Below are 24,534 nucleotides of genomic sequence, written 5' to 3'. Positions count from 1 at the left end.
TCTGTCTTCTTTGAAAAAATGTCTATTCAGAGCTCTGCCCACTTTCTAATAAGTGGGTTTTTTTGATGTTAAGTAGAATTAGTTCTTTATGTATTTTGGATATCAAACCCTTATTGGGTATATATTGAATAGTTTGCAAATATTCTATCCCATTCAGTAGGTGGATTTTGCATTTTGTTGATAGTTCTATTGACTGTATAAGTTTTTTACCATGATATAGTCCCATATATTTACTACATTAAATCTTTTGACTTCTTTTGGCTTCTGGTTTATTTAGAGATGTGTTATTCAACTCCGAATATTTTTTCTCTATATCTTATTTTCATTCATTTGTATTTTTTTCCATTTTTATCACTTAGCATAATCTATAAGTTTATATTCTTTTGAAATGTATTGTTACTTATATAATCAAGCATATGATTCTCTCTTGGAGAGCATTCCTTGTCAGCTTGACAAGAATATGTTTTATGCAGTTCTCAAGCAGTGTTTTGTAGCCAGTTTGGTTAGCTTGATTGATGGCACAATCAAAGTTTTCTCTCTCCTTTGTAATTTTGTGTATTCGTTATATCAATTATTGAGAGTGAGGTGTTAAATATACCACCTTTAATTGTATTACCCTATTCCTCCTGTTAATTATGTCAATTTTTGCTGCATGAATTTTTGTGTTCTTTAATTAGGTTTATGCATATTTTGGATTTTTTATTTGCTCTTGATGAATCATGAAGTGCTCTCTTTTGTCTCTTGTAATATACTTTGTACTGAAGTATAATTTGTCTGATATTCATAAGCTTTGCTTTTATATACTTATAATTAGCCTGTATATCATTTTTCCTCTTTTACTCTCAGCCTTTTTATGTATTTTCATTTAAAGTACATTAGTGCAGACAGCATGTAGCTGGGTCTTATTTTTTTTAATTTCATCTAAAATTTCTGCCTTTTAGTTGGTGTATTTAGTACATTTATGTAGTTTATTAGTTTTTGTTGTGATATTCACAAAATATAATATCCATCCTTATGAAAATGCGCAATTCTTTGTCTCTTAATATATATGCAAATGTGTACAACCATCACAACTCTCTAACTCCAGAATACTTGCATCACCCCTAAAAAGAAACCTTATACTCCTTAGAAATCACTCTCCTTTTCTCCTCTGACCCCCAGTCTATAGCAATAATATTTGTTTAGAGATTGTTTGAAATTTGTTTTCATTTCTCTTCGGTGCATACCTCAACTAGTATTACTGGCTCATATTAAGTATATGTATAACACATTGAGAGTTGTTAAATATTTTTCAAAATGACATCATTTTACAATTCTGTCAGCAATGTATGAGCATTCTAATTTCTCTACATCCTTGCTTATAATTACATTTTATATCTTACTAAAATTTTCCCCATCCAAGTGGGTATGAAATGTCAGCTCATTGTAGTTTTAATTTTCATTCTCTAATGACTAATGATGTTGATCATCTTTTTGTATAATTACTTGCTATTCATATATCTTCTTTTGAGAAATGTTTATTCAGTTTTTTGTACAGTTTTCAGTTGAACTGTTTGTCTTTTTATTGTTGAGTTTTGTGTCATTTATAAATTTTAGACACTAGACTCTAATTGGATATATGGTTTTAAAATATCTCTCTCAATCTGTGAGTTTCTTTTCACTTTCTTGATGATATGCTTTGATGTAACAGATATTTTAATGTTGATACATTCACTTTTTGTTGGTTTGGTTCCTTTTGATTTTAGTGCCATAAACAGAAAATATTGATTACCCCAATGTTACAGAATTTACGCCTCAGTTTTATATTAAGATTTTTCCAAATTTTGGTCTTGGTTTTAGTTTTTTGATTTGTTTGCTTGTTTGTTTTTTAATTCACTTTGACTTGGTTTTTATATGTGATATGAGACTGGAAGGAAATTTCAATTTTTTTTTGCATCTGTAGTCCTTCCAAATTTGTCTGAAAGAATGTTCCTTCCTCCATTAAATTATCTGCATACACATATATTGAGCATCAATTTACCCTAAATGTAAGGGTTTATTTTGGAATTTGGCTTGCATTTCTATTCCACTGATCTATATGTCTCTCCACATCCTAGTTTCACATATATTCTTGTGTATTGTAGTTTTGTGTTAAGTTTTGAAGTCTAGTATATCCAATTTTCTTACTTTGTTGTTTTTTTACAGTATTGTTTGGCTATTTAGGTTAAGGTTACCTTACATTTCCATATGAATTTTATGAATGACTCAGCTTCCAAGAAGAAGAAGATTTTGGTAAAGATTAAAATAAATAAATATTGCATGATTAGCAATATTAATGGAGAAGGAAATGGCAACCCACTCCAGTATTATTGCCTAGAAAATTCTGTGGAGAGAGGAACCTGGTGGGCTACAGTCCATGGGGTCTCAAAGAGTCAGACATGACTGAGCACATCTGCACAACAATATTAAATTTTCATATCAACAAATAATTTGGATCTTTTAGTTTTTTTCAGGTATAATTTATAGGTTTCATTGTTTACATTTGCTCTGCTTTTGTTATATTTTTATTCCTAAATGCTTTATTGTCTTTAATGCTATTTTAAATTGACTTCTTAATTTAAAATTTTGATTATTTCAAGTATATAGAAATAAAATGTATATTTCTATATTCATCTTATATCTCAACATATGCTAAATTTACTTTCTTTAGCTTTAATAATTTTTGATGGTCTGTATAGGGTTTTATATATAAGAAAAATCATGTCATCTGCAAATATAGGCACTTTTTGTTTTTTTGTGGTTCTAAAGTGGGTGCATTGTTTTGCTTACTTAATTATCCTTGCTAGAACCTCCAGTGTAAGGATGAATAGAAGTGGCAAGAGTGGATATTTGTCTTGCTTTTGATCCTTGGAAGAAAACTTTCAGTCTTTCACTATTAATTATGATGTTACCTGTTGATTTATTGTGGGTATATCTCCCCTTGGAGAAAGGATGGCTGTCTTATCAGATTGAAGCTGTTCCCTTCTATCCCTCATTTATTTATTGTTTTTATTTTGAAAGTGTTGGTTTTTCTCCTGACCCAGGGATTGAACCTGGGTCTCCCACATTGTAGGCTGACACTTTACCATTTGAGCTACCAGGGAAGCCCTAAATGGTTTTCAGAATCCATGAAATAATTATATAATTTTTTTCCTTTATTTTACTGGTATGTTGTATTATATTAATTGATTTGGATATGTTTTAAGCAAATTTTCTTCTATGAATAAACCACAAAGTTATAGTGTATAATGTTTTTTGTATGTTGCCAGATTTGACTCTCTAATATTTGTTGAGGATTGTTGTATCCTATATTTATAAGGTAAACTGACCTGTAGATTTCTCTTTTTGTGATATTTCTATCAGGTTTCGGTGTCAATATAAACTGACCTCATACAAATGAGTTAAATTAATTTTTGGAGAAGTTTATAGAGGAGTGATGTTAATTATTTCAGTATTTGGTGAAAGTCACCATGAGACTATTGGACTCTAGACTTTTCCTTGTAGATTTTCACTGTGATTTCAACATACTGCTTTTCAAGACTACTGTGGAGTTGAGGGAAGCAGGAAGGATGTAAATAGGGCACATTGTGCATGCTAAGTTGCTTCAGTTGTGTGTGACTCTTTGCGACCCTATGGATTGTGGCCCACCAGGCTCCTCTGTCCATAAGTTTCTCCAGACAAGAATCTGGAGTGGTTGCTATTCCCTCCTCCAGGGGATCTTCCCGGCCCAGGGAAGTCTCAGTCTCTTAAATCTCCTGCATTGGCAGGGTGATTCTTTACCAATAGCAACCACCTGGGAAACCCACAGGATGCATTGAAACAGCACAAATTTCACTGCTCACACAAAGATTCAGCTGTTTTTCTTGTTTACAATTTCCTTGGAATGCTGCAAGTCACTGGTTAATTTCCAGAGCCCTAAAAAAGTTGATTATTACAACTTTTTGTCAGCATTCCCATTGCTTTTATGGAGGAGAAAATTTTAGTGGTCCTTCACAATTTTGCTGACATCTACAGTGTATTTATGTGTATACAATGAATGATATGGTTGGTAGACTTTAATAATGTTGGTTTTGTTCCTATTTTGTCTTGTCTGTTTTTGTTCTCTTACATTCCTTTCTTCCTTTTCTTGTTTATCCATTTTTTTTTTTTTTATAATTCTGCCTAATTCTTATATTGACTTTTTGAGTCCTGGATCACTTTATTAATTTGCAATGTTTTTTTCTAGTGTCAAATAACATTCATTCAGGATGTATAAAAGTCTATTTAGAATCAGTATTGTACCCATTCACATCTGACACTTCATGTTTGCTGCACTGTTTTCTTTGTCTGCATCATGCAGGACACTTCTGGCTTTTCAACTTTCACTTCATGCTTCAGACTTTCCCCTTCACAAATGCAATACCTTTATGATTATGTCTACTCAAGGGAAAACTTGCCGTGGAGAGCTGTGATTTGCGTTTAGTTCAAGGTCTTACTGAGGACCACACTGGGAGATGGACTGCAGTAACTCCTCCCAGGGCACTGCTCCAAAGGAACAGCAGAGAAACCAGGATATGTATAACTTTTGGCTAGGCGGTACATGCAGTCACACATCATCTTAGAAACAGAGTTACAAATGTAGACAATGAATTTATGGTTCAGTTCAGTTCAGTCGCTCAGTCGTGTCAGACTCTTTAAGACCCCATGAATCGCAACACGCCAGGCCTCCCTGTCCATCACCAACTCCCGGAGTTTACTCAAACACATGTCCGTCGAGTCAGTGATGCCATCCAGCCATCTCATCCTCTGTCGTCCCCTTCTCCTCCTGCCCCCAATCCTTCCCAGCATCAGAGTCTTTTCCAATGAGTCAACTCTTCGCATGAGGTGGCCAAAATACTGGAGTTTCAGCTTTAGCATCAGTCCTTCCAGTGAACACCCAGGACTGATCTCCTTTAGGATGGACTGGTTGAATCTCCTTGCAGTCCAAGGGACTCTCAAGAGTCTTCTCCAACACCATAGTTCAAAAGCATCAATTCTTTGGTGCTCAGCTTTCTTCACAGTCCAACTCTCACATCCATACATGACCACTGGAAAAACCTTGACTAGATGGACCTTTGTTGGCAAAGACATGTCTCTGCTTTTTAATATGCTATCTAGGTTGGTCACAACTTTGCTTCCAAGGAGTAAGCACCTTTTAATTTCATGGCTGCAATCATCATCTGCACTGTTTTTGGAGCCCAAAAAATTAAAGTCTGACACTGTTTCCACTGTCTCCCCATATTTCCCAAGAAGTGATGGGACCAGATGCCATGATCTTAGTTTTCTGAATGTTAAGCTTTAGCCAACTTTTTCACTCTCCTCTTTCACTTTCATCAAGGTGCTTTTTAGTTCATCTTCATTTTCTGCCATAAGGATGGTGTCATCTGTATATCTGAGGTTATTGATATTTCTCCCGGCAAACTTGATTCCAGCTTGTGCTTCTTCCAGCCCAGCGTTTCTCATGATGTACTCTGAATATAAGTTAAATAAGCAGGGTGAAAATATATAGCCTTGACGTACTCCTTTTCCTTTTGGGAATGAGTCTGTTGTCCCATGTCCAGTTCTAACTATTGATTCCTGACCTGCATACAGGTTTCTCAAGAGGCGGGTCAGGTGGTCTGGTATTCCCATCTCTTTCAAAATTTCCCACAGTTTCTTGTGATCCACACAGTCGAGGGCTTTGCTGTAATCAATAAAGCAGAAATAGATGTTTTTCTGAAACTCTCTTGGTTTTTCAATGATCCAGCTGATGTTGGCAATTTGACCTAATAGGAGATGGCGGAGAAGGCAATGGCACCCCACTCCAGTACTCTTGCCTGGAAAATCCCATGGACGGAGAAGCCTGGTGGGCTGCAGTCCATGGGGTCGCTAAGAGTCAGACACGACTGAGCGACTTCACTTTCACTTTTCACTCTCATGCATTGGAGTAGGAAATGGCAACCCACTCCAGTGTTCTTGCCTGGAGAATCCCAGGGACGGGGGCGCCTGGTGGGCTGCCGTCTATGGGGTCGCACAGAGTCGGACACGACTGAAGTGACTTAGCAGCAGCAGCAATAGGAGATGGCTGGATGGCATCACCGACTCTATGGGCATGAGTTTGAGTAAATCCCAGGAGTTGGTGATGGACAGGGAGGCCTGGCGAGCTGTGATTCATGGGGTCGCAAAGAGTCAGACACGACTGAGCGACTGAACTGGACTGAACTGACTGAGTAGGGGAAAGGGATAAATTGGAAGACTGGGATTGATACTAATGTCTTTAAAATATGCACCACATGAAAGTTGTGATTTAAGTTTCATTTGGGACAAAATGAAGACTCTAACCCGGGGGATAGCATTTCAGATAGCTCTGAGACACTGCTCCAAAGAGATAGGGAAGAAGTAAGTATATATGTGATTTTGGTGAAGGGTGAGTACATGTAATTAAGCACATATATTTTTACAGAAGTTTTCTGCTAGTCTTATGATGTTTACTGCTAGTAGCAAGGAAAAGACATTAACATTGATGGTTTTATTAATTTTCTAGATATGAGGAGATCCAAGAATTGGGCTTATCAAATCTTCTCCTGAAAATATCTATCTGAGGACCCATTATGCTGGTTTTTCCCAGAGTACAGAGTGCCTCATTCTTGCTGTCTACCCTGAACTGCTTTCAGGGGGTGTTGAAAATCAACATCGGCATCAACACACAATTTAATCCCTTAGAGGTAGATGGCATGCTTCAATTTGTAATTGACAACACATACACACTACTTTATAAAAGAAGTAACTGAAAGGATCTACTGCATACCAAAAGGAACTCTACTTAATACTCTATAATCGCCTATAGGAAGAAAAAATCTGAAAAAGTGGACATGTGTATGTATAACAGTCACTTTTCTGTACATCTGAAGCTAACACAGCATTGCAAATCAGTTATACTCTAAATATAAAAAAAAATATGCTGTACCAATTGACCCTCTTTAATTAATAGAGAATTTTTTGTCCCTTTCATATTCTACTTGTTAAATATTTTGATCTTTGCCAATCTGATGCATGAATTAACAAAGAACATATATCTCAGGTAATGTTTTCATGATTTTCAATATATGAAGAGGTGCAAAAATCTGAGTTCAGTAAAATTCTTCCTGACATATACATCTAACTATCTAAGGGGCCTGTTTTTCCAAAGCACGGAATGCCTCACCCTGTTTTTAATCCTGAGTTCCTTTCAGGATGCAGTGTCCATCAGCGACTGTAGTGGCAAATGACTTAATCCTTGTAGAACTGGATGGTGAGTCACATACTTTGTTTTACAACAGTATAATGACATTAATATACCCATTCAATTTATTTCTATTTCTGTCATACTGTTTAGTCAGATAGCCTCATAAAACCCATCTTACATTGTTATTAATCTTGCTTTAAATAGTCAGTTGTTTAATTTGATTTTTTAAGTGTTTTTGAAAGTATTTACCTCTCCACTGTACACTTTTAGATCTTGTCATTCCTCCTTATTAAACCAACTTTCCTCTTGGCATTATTTTAATATCTTGACTTTCTTTTGTAACTTTGTAATTTCTTTATATCCTATTTGATATATTGTAATATATCAGGAACTTATTTATGAAAATACAAATAAAATATAAATAAGAATATAAATAAATAAATTTAATATTAATATATCAATATAAAATAATTATAAATATAAATATAATAAATAAAATATAAATAAAAACTTATTTATTTATGAAAATATCAATAATATTTCATTCTTTAATGATATTCATTGAAAAAAGATATATTGGGTATTGGAAACTTAAAAATGAGTGAAATGTGGCTCTTGCCCTCAATGAGAGTCAAATAAAGTGGGGAACATCATTGAAAAAAAGTGATGAGTGCTGAATGACACGTAAGCAAAGGGTTCTTGGAATCACAAAGGAATGGCAGCTTATTTGGATGAAAAATTCAAAGAAACTTCACAAAACATAAGAAACTACTAATCTCTGGGTAGACAAATAGAAAATGTCCAGTTTGAAATGGATCTAGCATGGACGGTCTGACGTTTTTGGAGGCAGATTGTCTACTTGAGTTTGGCTGAAATTCTGTGTCCATGGTGACGTGAGAAAAGATCAAGTTGGAGACACCAACGAAAGCCAGATGGAGAGGCATTCCAGCTGAAGGCTGTGGGCCCTCCAAGTGGTTTATGCAGAAAATGGTCAAATTCAGATTTTATAAACAATGCACTGAACTGTACTGAGAATACAACGTGGATAGATCAGAAAGAGATCATGAGAGCACTTGGGGATATCAGCAAAAATCTAAGGGAATATGAAAGCGTGAATTATTCAGTAGTAACTGTGATGTAGAGAAGAGGGTGGGGGGTGGGAGATTTTAAGGAGATGGAATCAAAAGCTTTTAGAAAGTTCAAATGAGGAGAAATGAAGAAAGAAGTCAACATTAACACATAAAATTCATTCTGAGTGACAGGAGAGTAGGTCAGCTCTTGTTATTCAATCTGATGATAAACACAACAGGAGAAACAGAATGAGTTCAGGCTTGTAACTGAGCAACTTGGATTTTATTGTTCAAAAATTTCTGAATAACATTTCTATCCTTAGCAAGCCTAACTATGAGGAAAATTTGTGCACAACTAAGACTGCAGTTTTTATTTCAACATGCAGATTATATGAGCTTAGCTCAAGTGCAGTAACTCCATGTTCCAGCACAGAAAAATAGCAAGACAGCTTATATTGTCTTCCTCATCAATCCTCAATCCACAATGTGTTCCATTAAAAAACCTTCACTATTCCCACTTTTACATTTCCAGAGTGAATACTTAATATTTCAGAGTTTTCACTGGCTCTTATGTTGTGTTATCATGTTCTTAAATTGGCCCCTTCCTTAAAAATATGTTATTCAGTAACATATTCAATAACAATAAATTTTATAACAATAAAATAAACTGTTTAAATAACAATAAACAATATTCAATAATGTTTGCTGACCTTAGAACAATTTCTGTTGAGTGATAAGGTTAAATGCAGAATGCAAATGATTAAAGAAAAGCTTGATGAGAATTTTTTTTTAAAATCTTGAAAAACTTTCATCATTTTATAGCAGTGAAGAAATATACCTATAAATTGAGAGTCATTGCTTTTTCCTTTGAGAAATGTCCCAACAAGAGAAAGGTAGTTTCAACTCATGTCTCTGTTAAAATATTGACTACTATGTGAGTCTGATGATCTTTCTTGCTCACTGCACTAAAAACATGTATAATGGTAGACTCTATATGATTTGTCTCAGCATACAGTTTGGTACATATACATAGTGGGATTGCATTTTTTTTTCCATTTAATTACATCAAATGGTTTTTAACTTTGAATAAATGTAAGCAGAGGGAGAGCTAAATACAGATATAGAAATTATAGAGGTTAGATGAGGGGCCTTTGAGATGGGAGGATACATATCCTAAAATTTAAAGGTGGACAAGACATGCAGGCAGTTACGAGTAAGCTTTACCTAGCAATACTGGACAGTGCTTAGTCGCTCAGTCGTGTCCGACTCTTTGTGACCCCATGGACTGCATCCCATCAGGCCCCTCTCTCCATGGAGATTCTCCAGGCAAGAGTATTGGAGTGGGCTGCCATGCCCTCCTCCAAGGGATCTTCCCAACCCAGGGATCGAACCCAGGTCTCCCACATTGCAGGCAGATTCTTTACCATCTGAGCCACCAGGGAAACCCACACCTGGGTAGCTCGATGCAATAGCCTGAGAAATGTGGCTAAATTCAGGACAGACTTTCACACCCTGAGGCATGGCCAGAAGAAAGATCAAATTCTTAAACATCTTAAATGAGAAGCAAACGAAGATTAGAGGCTATTCATGGAGATGAAGTGGTACCTGAGATTTTCTAATGATTCTTACTATTTTGAGAAAGGGCTACAGTGTATTATGATTTTTCCACATAATTGGCCTAAATAAAACTCAGAATCCTTGTTTAATAATAGCAGTGACACTTATACTAAAAAGTAATGGATACTCATTCAATAAATTAAAACTGAAAGATATATAAAGAAAATTGACTAGCTTATGGCAGTGTAACTTCTTTTTCTGACTTCCCTCAAGTGTAAGATACCTGAATTATATTTTTCTTTAACTTTCTATGTTAATAAACTGAAATATATTATATTTATTATTTTGTTTTCATTTATACTTTTTATCTAAATAAGATGTTATCTTGTATATTATTCCACAATATGATTTCTCTCAATGAAAAACAAATTATGGATAGTTCTTCAAAGCTAATTATCCATATTTTTATTTTAATGATAATTTATAATTTATAAAACAATCTCCCTCCAGCTGAAGCTTTAGATATTTTTTTCCTCTAAGATAGTCAATAATTATTACTTTCATATAGCTATCCTTATACACATGTGCTTAATTTTCCCCAACCCCAGGACACTAACCAGCTTTACTGATTTCTCTTTCTTGATATATTTCTGGTTCCTCTGCTTTTTGAATTTCAAAACCCTATGGGTTTCAGTCCATCAGTCCTTCCATTTTTTTTTTTTCCTCTATGGTCAGGAAGATGTACTGGAGAAAGAGTAGGCTATCCACTCCAGTATTCTTGGGCTTCCCTTGTGGCTGAGCTGGTAAAGAATCGGCCTGCAATGTAGGAGACCTGGGTTCGATCCCTGGGTTGGGAAGGTCCCCTGGAGAAGGGAAAGGCTACTCACTCCAGTTTTCTGACCTGGAGAAGTCCATGGACTATAATCAACATCTTGGTTGATTGCAACTTCTTGCTGTTAGTAACTATAGCTAAAGATCTAACATCTGTGCTTCCTTTCTCCATTCACCTATACCCCATATTCTCTCTCTCTCTCTTTTTTTTTAGGAAATATTTGCTCTTTCACTTTCTTTCATTCTTTCCAGCACTACTGAAATAATTGACATACGACATTTCATAAGTTGTAGGTATACAGCTTGTTAATTTATACAATTGTATATCAGAAAAGCATCACCACCATATCCTTAGCTAAATCCTCCATTCTGTCATATAATTATCATATCCTTTCTGTGTTGAGAACATGTGAGATCTATTCTTTTAGTATCTTTCAAGTATTAACAGGCTATTATTAGTTATAATCACTATGTCATACCTTAGACTCTCCAGACTGTAATCTTATCGATGTAGGTTTGTAGTCTTTGATCAACATCTCTTTTCCCTCACTTCTCAGTTTCTGGTAACTACCACTCTAGTCTGTTTCTCTAACTTCAGCTTCTTTAGATCTTACATATAAGTGATATCAAACAATATTTGTTTAGTATCTCAGGTATTGTGAATGAAACTGCAGTGAATTTAGGATTGTCAATATATCACCAAGATTCAGTTTCATTTGCTTTATATATATATATATATATATATATGTATATATATATATACATATATATATACATACCCCAAATCATATATATATGTGTGTATATATACATACACACACACACACACACACACACCCAGAATCATAATTGCTGGATCATATGGGAGTTTTATATTTAATTTTTGAAGGAATTATACTGGTTTCCATAGTGAGTGTAACAAACTGTATTCCCCCCAATGGTGCTAAAGTGCTTCTTTTTCTTCACATTCTCACTAATACTTATCTCTTGTCTTTTTGATGATAGCTGTTCTAATAGATGTGAGGTAATATTTCACTGTAGTTTTGATTTGCATTTCCCTAATGATTAGTGATGCTGATTACCTTTTTATGTATTTGTTGGGCATTTGTATGTCATCTTCAGAAAAATATCTTCAGTTCCTCTGGCCATTTTTGAAATGGATTGGTTTCTTTTTTGCTGTTGAGTTGTATTAGCTCTTTTGCACATTTTGGATGTTAACACCTTACCAAAGACATGATTTGCAAATACTTCCTACTATTCCCTAGATTACCTCTTCATTTCATGGATAGTTTTGTTTACTGTGCATAAGTTTTTCCATTTGATAAAGCCCTACTTGCTTATTTTGATTTTGCTTTATTATTATTATTTTGATGATGTTTACTTCACTTTGAAAATATGTTCATGATTGCACCATTTTTTACCATCTTCACTACTACCCTTGGTCTGTGCTATTATCATCAGTCATCTTGTTAGCGCAGTAGCTTTCTATCAGTTATCCTAGCTTTCACTTTGGTTCCTGTTTCCTATTCTCAATAATGAAGCCAGCAGGATCCTTTTGAGATGAATGTTGACACTCTACTGTCCTAATCATCCAGTTTCTCCACATGTCATTCAATTGCCCTTCATGATCTCACTTCCAGTTGATTCTCTGATCTCCTCCACCACTCCTCTTGTCTGTGCTTCTCTGGTCACACTGGCCTCCTCATGGTTTCTGGAACATGCTAGTAATATTATTATTTGGTGCTTTCATTCTTTGTTGCCCTGCCTGGAATACTCTTCCTTGAAATATTCATTCGGACATCTCCCTTTCCTTCTTTCAGAATTGCTTTAATATCATCTTTTTAATATGCCCTACCTGATTCCTTTATTAATTTCTCATTGTGCTATTAACAAATCACCACCAAACTAATCATAGCTTATGGTGAACAATGTCAGATTCATGATCTCTGAAAGAGAAAATTTCATTTTGGAACCAAACATATGACTTCAGTCACTCAGAGCTTCATGTGGCAGAAGATTTATTGTAGTGAAAAGAGAGCAGAGAAAGCTTCTGATGTAGGCATCAGAAGGGGGCAGAGAGTACCCCACTTGCTAGTCTTATCAAGGCCTTACATACTTTTTCAATTGGTTACTAACAATAAAATGGTCTAACAAGACCCACTCCAAAACATACATTTTAAGATTACAGGATTAGTCAGAAGGCTCCTGTTAAGAAGGAGAAACATATCTTGAGCAAGATATGTTGTTATATAATCATTAGTACAGAGCTTAAAGGAAAAACATATCCTTGAAGAAGTTGTTGTTGTTTTGTTGTGTGATCATTAGCTTTGGGCTTAAAGAAAGTTAATCTTAGAAGAAATAGATTGCATAACAGTTCAGAGCTTAAGAAAAAATATGTCTTAAGTAAATAAGACAAAGGAATGTGGGGGAAAAAAAAAATTTGTCCCTTTTTTCCTCCTTGGACTCTTTATCAACCTACCTAAGAATGAACTCCCTCACTAGGGGCTTAAAACAACACAGATTTTTTCCTAATGTCAGAAAGTGAAAGTGAAAGTCTCAGTCCTGTCCGACTCTTTGCTACCCCAACTCTGGATAGTCCATGGAATTCTCTAGGCCAGAATCCTAGAGTGGGTAGCCTTTCCCTTCTCCAGGGGTTCTTCCCAACCCAGGGATCGAATGCCCGTCTCCCGCATAGCAGGCAGATTCTTGACTACCGAGCCACAAGGGAAGCCCTAAAGAGAGAAGGTCAATGTAATTCCCACGACACTAAAATCAAGGCGTAGGCAGAGCTTCATTCCTTCTGTAGGCTGGGGAAGAATGCCTTTTCTTGGAGTTTCCTACTTCTAGACACGTTACTGGAGAAGGCAGTGGCACCCCACTCCAGTCCTCGACTTGCCTGGAAAATCCCACAGACGGAGGAACCTGGTAGACTGCGGTCCATGGGGTCGCTAAGAGTTGGGCACAAGTGAGCGACTTCACTTTCACTTTCATGCATTGGAGAAGGAAATGGCAACCCACTCCAGTGTTCTTGCCTGGAGAATCCCAGGGACGGGGGAGCCTGGTGGGCTGCTGTCTATTGGGTCGCACAGAGTTGGACACGACAGAAGCGACTTAGCAGCAGCAGCGGTAGAGATGTTACTTGGGACTTCAACAAAGACTCTTAAATTTCAAACCCAGCAATGAGGCACTGAATACTCCTCACACTTCCATTTCTCCCTCTCTCTCTCACATACCTAGAATGGATTCCTCCCTATTAAGAAACCACATGGGGAATACATGTAAATCCATGGCTGATTCATGTCAATGTATGACAAAAACCACTACAATATTGTAAACTAATTAGCCTCCAACTAATAAAAATACATGAAAAATATATATACATATAAAAAAAAAAAGAAACCACATGTCAGATTGGTCCAATCTAAAGAAATTAAGGGTATTTCCTTATCTCAAAAGACCTCAAATTCAATTATATTTGTGAAATTATTTTTCTTGAAAAGCAACATATTCAGAGTTTCCCAGAATAAAGACACATGTTGAAGGACAAATAATCCACCTACCAAATGTAATGTCACTTTAATATCATGACTTCTGAGTACCACCTGATCTCTTCTTATATTACTTCTTTACTTTTTCTCTCTCTCCTTTTTAAGTATGGTTCTTGCCTATTGTATGTTGTCATGTTTTCTGCATAGTGTCTGCTTTTCCCCAGTGGAATGAATGTAGGTACTCCCCAAACAGAAATCTCTGCCTTCTTGTTCAGGGATAGATTTAAGTACTGAGTACCATGACTGATCCATGGTGGATATTAAAAAAAAAAGAAAAAAAAAAGTTGTGTTCTTTTTCTCTGATGAAAAAACTCCAAAAATGACTGATGGATCAAACAATAATCTTAGATTTTATTGTCAGATGACATTTCCAAAGGAGAGAAGTCATTCACACTTCCATTATCTTGCTCCTCCCTCACTTCTGTATACAATTGCTGTTTTCTTGCCTGAGAAAAAGGTGATAAAATGAATAGTTTAAATGGGGATGAAATCATAACACATTTGAGAGTGTGAGCAGTGGTTTAGGTGGGTAATATTATGGAATTGTATTAATGTTTAGTATACCTTGAGCTGTTTTTTTTTTTTTTTTTTAAAGCAGATGACAGAGCCACCCCCTTCTCAACTAGATCTTTTAATTTTTTTTTAACTTTTCACTTTTATTGGAGTATAACTGATTAATGGGGCTTCCCAGAAGGCTCAGTGGTAAAGAATCCACCTGCCAGTGGAGGAGACATGTGTTCTATCCCTGGGTTGGGAAGATCTCCTGGAGAAGGAAGTGGCAACCAAGTCTAGTATTCTTGCCTGGGAAACCCCATGGACAGAGGAACCTGGCGGGCTACAGTCCATGGAGTCACAGTCAGGCACAACTCAGTGACTAAGCAGCAACAACATACCTGATTAGTAATGTTATGATACTTTCAGGTAGACATGGAAGGTCTCAGGCATACATATACACACATCCATTCTCCTCCAAACTTCCTTCCTGTCCAGGCTGGCACATAACACTGAGCAAAGGGAACCTGTGCTATACAGTAAGTCATGGTTGGTTACCCATTTTAAGCATAGCAGTTCTCAACTAGATATTGATTAGAAGATAAAAGAAGACATTAACTCAAATAGGGAATTTGTCTTCTGGTGCCTTATGTTTCTCACTTTAATTCTAATCAATTGGTCATTTATTGAGGCTACACTGCGATTAACAGTGAAATTCTCAACCCACGAGTGTATTCTGCAGTGGCCAAATATTTGACATGCTGAATGAATCTCTCTGAAGTAGAGCTGATGGGCACGGGATTCTGACAACTTCAAACTGTAGAGTGTAGTTAACACCCCCAATCTGGGATTCGGGGGGAGGGGATATAATAGTTAAAACGTGTGTTCCTTTTTGGTCCTTTCCTCCTCCTCTTTTTCATTTACTAGTTTTCTTTTCTAAGAATACCAATAAAACTGTTAAAAGCTAGAAAATAAAATTCAATCATGAAACCTTTGCATGTATCCAAGGACCTTGGATGTTTCTAGTTAAATCAATGCAATCCTTATTTTCTTACCCTCATCTAATTTCTTAACCTTTTAATTGATTAACACTAGCTTTGTGGTTGAACAAAATACTTTACTGATACTGCATTTAGCATAACTTTTTACATATGAATTGGGGCATGATTAAGTCTGATGATTATATATTCTTTTTTTGGTGGTGGTGTTGCATGAAGAGATTGATGTGTTAATTACCAATAGTAATTAATGCGTATGGTAAAAACATATTTGATATGTTTTTTCTTTGCATCAATTACTTATTAAGGGTTCAATTGATTTTTGTTTTATCTGCTTATGGTTTACAATATAACATCTCCTGAAATGAGAGATTCTTAGTAAGTTTTAATGACATATATTTGCTATGATCCTCACACAGCTCTAACATTATATCACCTGTATTTTATGTGTTGGAAAAATGATTATAATAAAATCACTGTATAATATGTCTGACTCTTTCTGATTTCTACCAAAACATTATAAATACAAACTTCCTATTCATAAAAATGCATAAATTATATAGTCCAAAATATCACATTTTAAGTCAGTGGACTATCTTTATAACATAGCTTGAAGTCCTAACTAGAAGCCACTTTCAAAATTAATTGCTCTGACACTATCTTCTTAACCTTTTAAAGTTATTTTTCCCCAAAGGATAAAATATTACCTCAGTGAGGAATTCTGCATTAGAAAGAAAGTTATAAATTTTTAGGTCCCAATCAAATGTGGTCCAGGGTGAATAAATAGTTTTCTAAGAGAAATTCATGTGAGTCATGTTAGCTTTTTAAGTACTTAAGGTTACTCCTTAACACCAAGGAAGAGACAATTTATTAAAGGAATACAAGAGAAGAGTTCATTTTGCTTCACTTGGATAATTGTGTTTTCTTTTCTTTCTTCCTTCTCCTCCTTTTTCTGTTCTTTAAAGAACAACTGATTAACTCTATGTAACTATGTGATCAGATACACAAGGATATTTTATTCTTGCTTTAGGACAGTATAATAGCTCTCTTTTAGCATAAAGATATCACTCACTTTGCAAAATCTCATGATTCTATAAGTATATTCCTATCACTATGGGTAATGTAAGACTCTTCTACTATTCTCTTTGTATGATTACTGAACTATGTGTGACTAAAATTAACTTTATTTTCCAATTTTTAAAAAATATCATAATGGAAAAAAGATGGAAATCTCTCAATGCAGTAGCTAGCTAAACTTACAATGCAATATTTCAAAAAAAGTTGTAGTTGTTCAGTCATATAAAATTCTTTATTATCCCATGGACTGTAGCCTGCCAGGGTCCCCTGTCCATGGAATTTTCCAGCTAAGAATGCTAGAGTGGGTTCCAATTGCCTTCCCCAGGGGATCTTCCCAACCCAGGGATCAAACTCAGGCCTCCTGCACTGCAGGCAGATTCTTTACCATCTGAGCCACAAGTGAAGCATCCAGAGCATTCCTATTTTATGACTCTTTTCCCTGCTCCTTTCATTTGATGTCTCACTGCTGCCCACCCTAAAAGATAACACATTTCTATTCTGATTATCTGGGTAACCTGATCATCTGTATCTAAGAGCTTTCTCTCCATGTCTTAAGATTTCTACCTCTTTACACTCATTACCCTTCATCCATTTTATTCAAAATATTCATTCATTCACTCATTCATCACTTTTTGCCTTATAGAACCTAATATAAAACCTGTGTTCTTCCAGAATCTTAAAACCTACTTGTTAGTGTTTCCTCTAATATCTGTTGGAGTGTATGTTGTCAACAAAAACAAATTTTTAAGAACAGGTTGAATAGAGAAAAGGCAATCTTGAGGGTGGATCACTTTGTTGTTTCACAAATAATTCTCATCATAGTCTTGTAAAGTATTTATTGATTGACCTACTGCTACTGTGATGGGTTTCCATTAGTGTTACATGGAAAGTATCATTTTAAGGCCAGATGAGAAATCTTAAAAATACATTGAATAAATGGTCATCTCCATTAGTAAAACACTCAAGCTAGATCTATTTACAAAGCAGAAATAGAGTTACAGATATAGAAAGCAAATTTACGTTTTCCAGGGAATAAACAGGGGAGGGATAAATTAGGAGAGTGGAATCGACATACACTACTATATATAAAATAGATAACTAGGAAGAACCTACTGTATAGCACAGGGAACTCTACTCAATAATCTGTAATGGCCTAGATGTGAATAGAATGTAAAAAAAGGGGGCTATATGTGTACATATACATATACGTGTATATATATATATACACATAACTGATTCCCTTGGGTATGGAACTGAAACTAACATGGCATTGTAAATCAACTATACTCAAAAAAAATAATTAAAAAAAACTAAAACACTCAAGCTAAATATTATCAACAACTTATGTAATCTAAATGCATTATTATAGTATTTCATTGTACCTTTGACTGTGTTGTACAATATCAATACTTCAAAGTAAGGAAATCAATCCTGAATATTCTTTGGAAAGACTGATGCTGAAGCTGAAACTCCAATACTTTGGCCACCTGATGCCAAGAACTGACTCCTTGGAAAAGACCCTGATGCTGGGAAAGTTTGAAGGCGAGTGGAGAAGGGGACGACAGAGGATGAGATGGTTGGATGGCATCACCAACTCAACGGACATGAGTTTGAGGAAGTTCCGGGAGTTGGTGATGGACAGGGAAGCCTGGCGTGCGGCAATCCATGGGGTTACAAAGAGTCAGACGTGACTGAGTGACTGAACTGAACTGAAGTTATAATTCACTGATACTGCACATTGTGGGGGCTACCTAGGTGGCACTAGTGGTCAAGAACCCACCTGCCAGTGCAGGAGACTAAGAGATGCAAGTTTTATCCCTGGGTCATTAACATCCCCTAGAGAAGGGTATGGCATCCCACTCCAGTTTTCTTGCCTGGAGAATCCCATGGACAGAGGAGCCTGGTGAATTACAGTCCATAGGATCCCAAGGAATAAGTCAGGACTACAACAACTTAGCACACACTGCACATTCACTATCTAGTTAGACATAACTTCTGAAACATTTATTCTAAGTGCTATATTAATTCTCAAAACTTTATAAATGTGGAGTCAGATTCAAGTGTTAAAATCTAAAGCCATAAATTTGCTGGCATTTATCTTTAATTGAATTATTTATCATAATCCATATAAAGCATAGAGCATATAAATTTTTAACAGATGCTTTAGATTGACAACTTTACTACTTCTTTTACATACTTCTGTTGCTGGTCTATGTCCATATGCCTTTCCAAAAAATACATATAGTTAACTGTAGTGTGAACCTTTCATCCAAAACTAAATAATTTCAAATTAACCACTCTAAAAATATAATAGTATGTGGTAATATCCTCAAGAGTCAATTTTCACCATTGTCATATCTTTCAATAGTTAGTTGTTAGAAGGTTTAACCCTTTCTGTCAGTGTTTTTAATTAGTCACATTTATTATATATAGATTTATAATTCATACACAATATAGCAATAACTATTAAAATGACTTTGCCTTTTGTTATTTTAATAACATGCATGTTCCAGAAAAGTTTTAGAAGCATTTGTTCAGTGAATTTGGTCCTTTATTTTGCTGTTTTGGTCATGGATAGATGCAAAATTGGAGGATATGAAACAGACTGGTCAATCGATATTTTGTAGACATCTGATGCATAAATGAGAAATCTCTTCTTGTAGGTGCTAAAATGATGTAAAGAGACATAAATAAATGAATAAATTCATTTTCATGCATACATACAACTGTCTCCACACAACTCATTCTACTGCTTCTTTTAGTAGTTAATTTACTAATGAAGTGTGAATCTTTGAAAGCTGTGTTTTTCATATTCTGCTAGTGTAGTTTTACTCCTTTTTAGAAAAACTCCAAAAAATCAGTTTGGAAATGATTTAATTTGTTGAATCTAGCTGAGTGATGCCTATTAAAATTTTATCCTTATGACTTATGTATTTTCAAGAAATAAGTACAATTTTTCCTGATGTACTGTTATTTATGTTTCAGATCCCTTCATTTTCCCATTGAAGTAGTCCTTTCCTTTTATTATCTTTTTTCTCTATTTTATCTTTAAAAATGTCTTCTAAGAGTTCAGAGACTTTAACATAAACCTTGAAAATTTTTACTTTGGCTAGAGACCAAAATGCTATGTGAACAAGGTTGTATATTTTCAGTGTTTCAGAGTGTCAGAAATGTGCAAAAGGTGAGTAGTTGAGGTTGTGTGACCAAAAAGGTTTCATGTGAAGGATAACTGTTCAGAACTCTTGGGAGAAACAATTTTTCAAGTATGTGTTTGAGATTTAAGAAAATACTGTGGATGTTCTTAGCTAGAAATATAGCAATGCTATTCATAGAAATATTAACTGAACTTTGATGTTATGTTACAGCTAGACATTGTGTGAATTATATGCAGTTTAAAAGCATTTACTAATATTTAAATGATAAGAAGATTTTTAATTGCCTTAATGTACATTATTTATCTTTCTTATTGAAGATGTCTGCTGAAATATTACCCCTCTAATGTCTATTCAAAGACAGTTCAATCATTTTAGTTTTATAAATGAGATTTCTTAGTGTATCTCAATTAAAAATCAGGGCCTACTTACTGATTAAATCTATCACTGCCATTTAAATTTTGAGTGTAAAGTTTCATTAATTTTTCAAGAAAGAAAACTTTCCATCACAAGTTTGTTTGTTTGTTTTCTAGTTTAACAATCTGGAAGATATTTGTTTTTCCAAAGTATAAAATTAATGTTTCTGTGATAAATAAGTGTCCATTTTGTGGAAATTTTAATAAATAATTTGAATCTCAACTTTTACTGTAGTATTTTTTAATTTTAATATTGAAATATAATGGCCAAGCAGTTAATTCTTTTTTTTTTTTAATTCCCTGTGGAAATATGGAAGACAACTGTGATTTACTGGTAGTTTCTTTTACAATTCTATTCTATATAGGTAGAAAAACATTGATTTAGTAGAATGACAGCAAGGGTTATTCTTTTAATAAGTATTGCTTACTAATATTTCTTCAATAATTAAATCTTTTAGAACATAATAAAATATCCCTGTTTATACCAAGTAGAGAAAAGCTGCAGGTAAACATGATTTTAGCAATACCTGGTACATTGGAGGGAAGAAAAATGTCATAACCAAAATAAGTATTAAATTATAGATGGCAATTTTCAGAGAATACCATGTGAGGTTGGATATAATATTATATTAAAATTTTCCATCTTTGTCTACAGCTGCACTCCAATTCTGACAAAGGTGATGGGTCTGTCAAGTACATCCTTACTGGAGAAGGTGCTGGGACTATTTTTATCATTGATGATACCACGGGTGACATCCACTCAACAAAAAGCCTAGACAGGGAGCAGAAGACCCACTATGTACTTCATGCTCAGGCTATTGACAGACGAACGAACAAGCCCCTTGAGCCTGAATCCGAGTTTATCATCAAAGTGCAAGACATCAATGACAATGCTCCAAAGTTCACAGATGGACCATATATTGTAACTGTGCCTGAAATGTCAGATATGGGTAAGCTAAATCATTTTTATATTTTGGAAGTTAATATATTTTTGAAGATCTAAAAATAATAGTTTGAAGACTAATATTTAGATATTTTGGGGGATGTGAAGAAATTTGAAGAAATTCCAAATATTTTAATAATTTCCTATGTCCTAAAGTTTTCAAGAACATTTCTGCTAACTGTTCTAGTATTTATTAAAACAAATATTTGAAGTTGTTAGTGTAAGTAACATCTTGATCTCAAGGAAAAACCATTCATACATGAGAAAATATTTGCAATTCTTGCTTAATTGGTGTATTATTTTTTATCATACCAACACAATCAGTGACAGTTTGTATCAATACATAGAGTATAAAGTTGGAAATCTATTGCTATGTCTTTTAAACTTTCAAGTTATGATCAAATTATAATAGTACTGATAGCACAAGCAATAGTTACATTAAGCAGTAAAATCTGCAGATACCCCTAAGCATTTGCATCCTTTATTTTAAAATATATGATAACCCTGTGAAATATTTTAAATGCCACATTGCTGCTGCTGCTTGCTGCTAAGTCACTTTAGTCATGTCCAACTCTGTGTGACCCCATAGAAATCAGCCCACCAGGCTCCCCCGTCCCTGGGATTCTCCAGGCAGGAACACTGGAGTGGGTTGCCATTTCCTTCTCCAATGCATGAAAGTGAAAAGTGAAAGTGAAGTCGCTCAGTCGTGTCCAACTCTTCGGACCCCATGACCCACAGCCTACCAGGCTCCTCCATCCATGGGATTTCCCAGACAAGAGTACTGGAGTGGGGTGCCACTGCTTTCTCCAAAATGCCACATTAAAGCTCTACAAACTGGTATACAGTATATAAGTAATTTCCCAAGTGCTTTCCTGAAGTGCCATGAAGAAATTGACCCCAGTCTCTCCTGAATACAGAGCTTACGCTGTATTTCATAAGTCATGACTGAGATTTCCAATCTTCTGGTTATTTCTGAAGCCTAGCTATTTTATTTTATTTTAATCTAAGATGACTTTCCTAAATATAATTAAAATAAAGTTCAACTATGACGAAAATATTTTCATTACCTCTGTGAGGCCCTAAGTTTGGATTTAGAAGATATATTTTGAGCAAATATTTTATATACTAAAGTTTATATATATGGGTATTGAATTAGGTTATTATAGTCACTAATCAAACCACTCTGTGCAAATGGAGATATATATATATATATAAATTTGGAAAATATTTACAGTTTTATTGAGATATAATTGATATGCAGCATTTATGAGTTGAAGATGAACAACATGATGGCTTAACTTACATCTATTGTGAAATGATTACTACAATTTGTTTTGTTAACATCCTTTGTCTCATATATATAAGGTTTTTTAATGGGAGGCTGCAGTTTCTTTTGTTTTCCCAAATCCAGTCTACTTTAATTCTCCTGAGATAAACAGATAGCTCCTTAAGCTGTGGGGGAATCAGGTTAGAAAGAGAGAGTCAGTTTTTCTTCTTAAACAGAATCTCGGGGGAGAAAGCAATCGCCAAATGGATTCCCCAGAGACCAGAATAGAATGCAGGGTCTAGTCTCAGAGAGCCAGTGGAAAGGCCCCGAAGACACTCAGGCTCATTGGTCTCTTAAGAAAGTTGAAGAGAATTCCCTGGCGGCCCAGTCATTAGAACTCCACACTTTCATTACCAAGAGCTTAAGTTCTGTCGCTGGTTGGTGAACCTTGAAGATCCCACAAGCCGCAAGGAATACGCCCCCACCCACTCACACCCACACAAAAAGCTGAGAGTCACCACCATTATTTCTGGCAGGAGAAAGTTTGTGTAAAAAGTCCAGAACAGACTTTCTTCTGGAGCCTTGTCAAGAGACTGACAGCACATTTGCCGATCATCTCCTTAGAGAAGCAAAGAGCTCTGTGACTCCATCACTTGTGAGAATGCTGCGGGAAGGTACCGCCAGGGGCCACGTAAGAACCCCAGGGAGCGCTGGAAACTGACTGTCACTCTGGGGGCAGAGCACCAAAGAGGAAATCAGGCACAACAGTCATTACCAAAAAGAGTATTGAACACTAGGTAATCCGAGCACTAGCGTTTTAAGGACACTGCTGAGAGATTCCTATAACTCAAAGCCATGTTTTCTACAATAAGTAAACAACCGAAAATCAATAGCACATTGAGGCACATAGGGACACTGATAAAACCCAAATTGTTTTCCTGGAACTTAAGAACTTCCAAGACTGGAAGAAGGAGCTAAAAATCAGAGAACAAAATTACAAATATATGGAAATTGTGAGAAAGAGATGAGACTTAGAGGATATATTAACTAGACATAGTGTGGGAATAACATATGTTCCCAGAATGCAAGAAACAGCAGATGAAGGAGAGGAACAGTAACTTTTTTTTTTTTTCCTAACCTTTAGGTGAAGAATATACAGAATTTACAAGTTGAGTAGACTTTCTGAATTGCAGGAAGGGTTAATTGGGAAAGAATCAAACTTAGGTGGATGCTGGCAAAGTTTTCCTAAAGCCTATGAATGAAGAGAAAATTATATAGACTTCAGATTTTTAAAAGTTACTTACTAGGAAAAGATATTTTCACATCATATTTGTCACTTGAAATACTGGAATGTGGTTAATAATTTAATACCATTGTCAACTTTTAGAGAAAAGACTGAACACCAAATCCTTCACTCAATCAAAAACATGATATATCTGTTAGCATGAAAGAAATATGTAGAAAGGAATCCAGAAAGTATATCTTCCTTCTACCTTTTTAAGAATGTTTTTGGCCGCACCACACAGCATGGGCGATCTTAGTTCCCTGACCAGGGATCAAACCCACATCTCCTGCACTGGAAGTGTGAAGTTTTAACCATTGAACCACCAGGGTAGTCCATATCATCCTCCCACTTTATCTAGAGAAATGCTTGGGAAAATAGTTGACATAGAAAATAGTTAAAGTCAATCAAAACAGAGATCAAAAAGCCAAAGAAAATAATAAGGGGAGAAAAAAGTTATTATAAGTGCAACCTAAAATATATACCTGTGTGTGAACATAGTTAAAGCTAAGTGAGTACATGTGAGCGTATTGAATGATGCTGGGCTTTTAGGAATCATGAAACCTAAAGAAATCATTGCAGCAAAGGCCGAAGGACTTAGGAGCAAGCCAAAATATTTCAGCCCTCATCTAAGACTTGGAGAGAAGGGTAGGAATGGGCG

The 24,534-nt window shown here is 35.3% G+C and overlaps 1 protein-coding gene across 6 annotated transcripts in view; it reads left to right on the top strand.

Moving 5' to 3' along the window:
- Positions 1 to 24,534, top strand: part of CDH18 (cadherin 18) — a 1,188,046-nt gene that overhangs the window by 892,254 nt on the left and 271,258 nt on the right. For all 6 annotated transcript variants that reach the window (XM_070476511.1, XM_070476510.1, XM_070476512.1 and 3 more), the window contains one exon: positions 21,037 to 21,331. In XM_070476511.1, coding sequence (XP_070332612.1) covers positions 21,037 to 21,331 — 295 coding nt within the window. The remainder of the gene's footprint in view (positions 1 to 21,036; positions 21,332 to 24,534) is intronic.

Source organism: Odocoileus virginianus, chromosome 14, assembly GCF_023699985.2.
Source record: "Odocoileus virginianus isolate 20LAN1187 ecotype Illinois chromosome 14, Ovbor_1.2, whole genome shotgun sequence".
In the NCBI taxonomy this organism is placed as follows: domain Eukaryota; kingdom Metazoa; phylum Chordata; class Mammalia; order Artiodactyla; family Cervidae; genus Odocoileus; species Odocoileus virginianus.
This window is presented reverse-complemented; position numbering and strand designations above follow the sequence as displayed.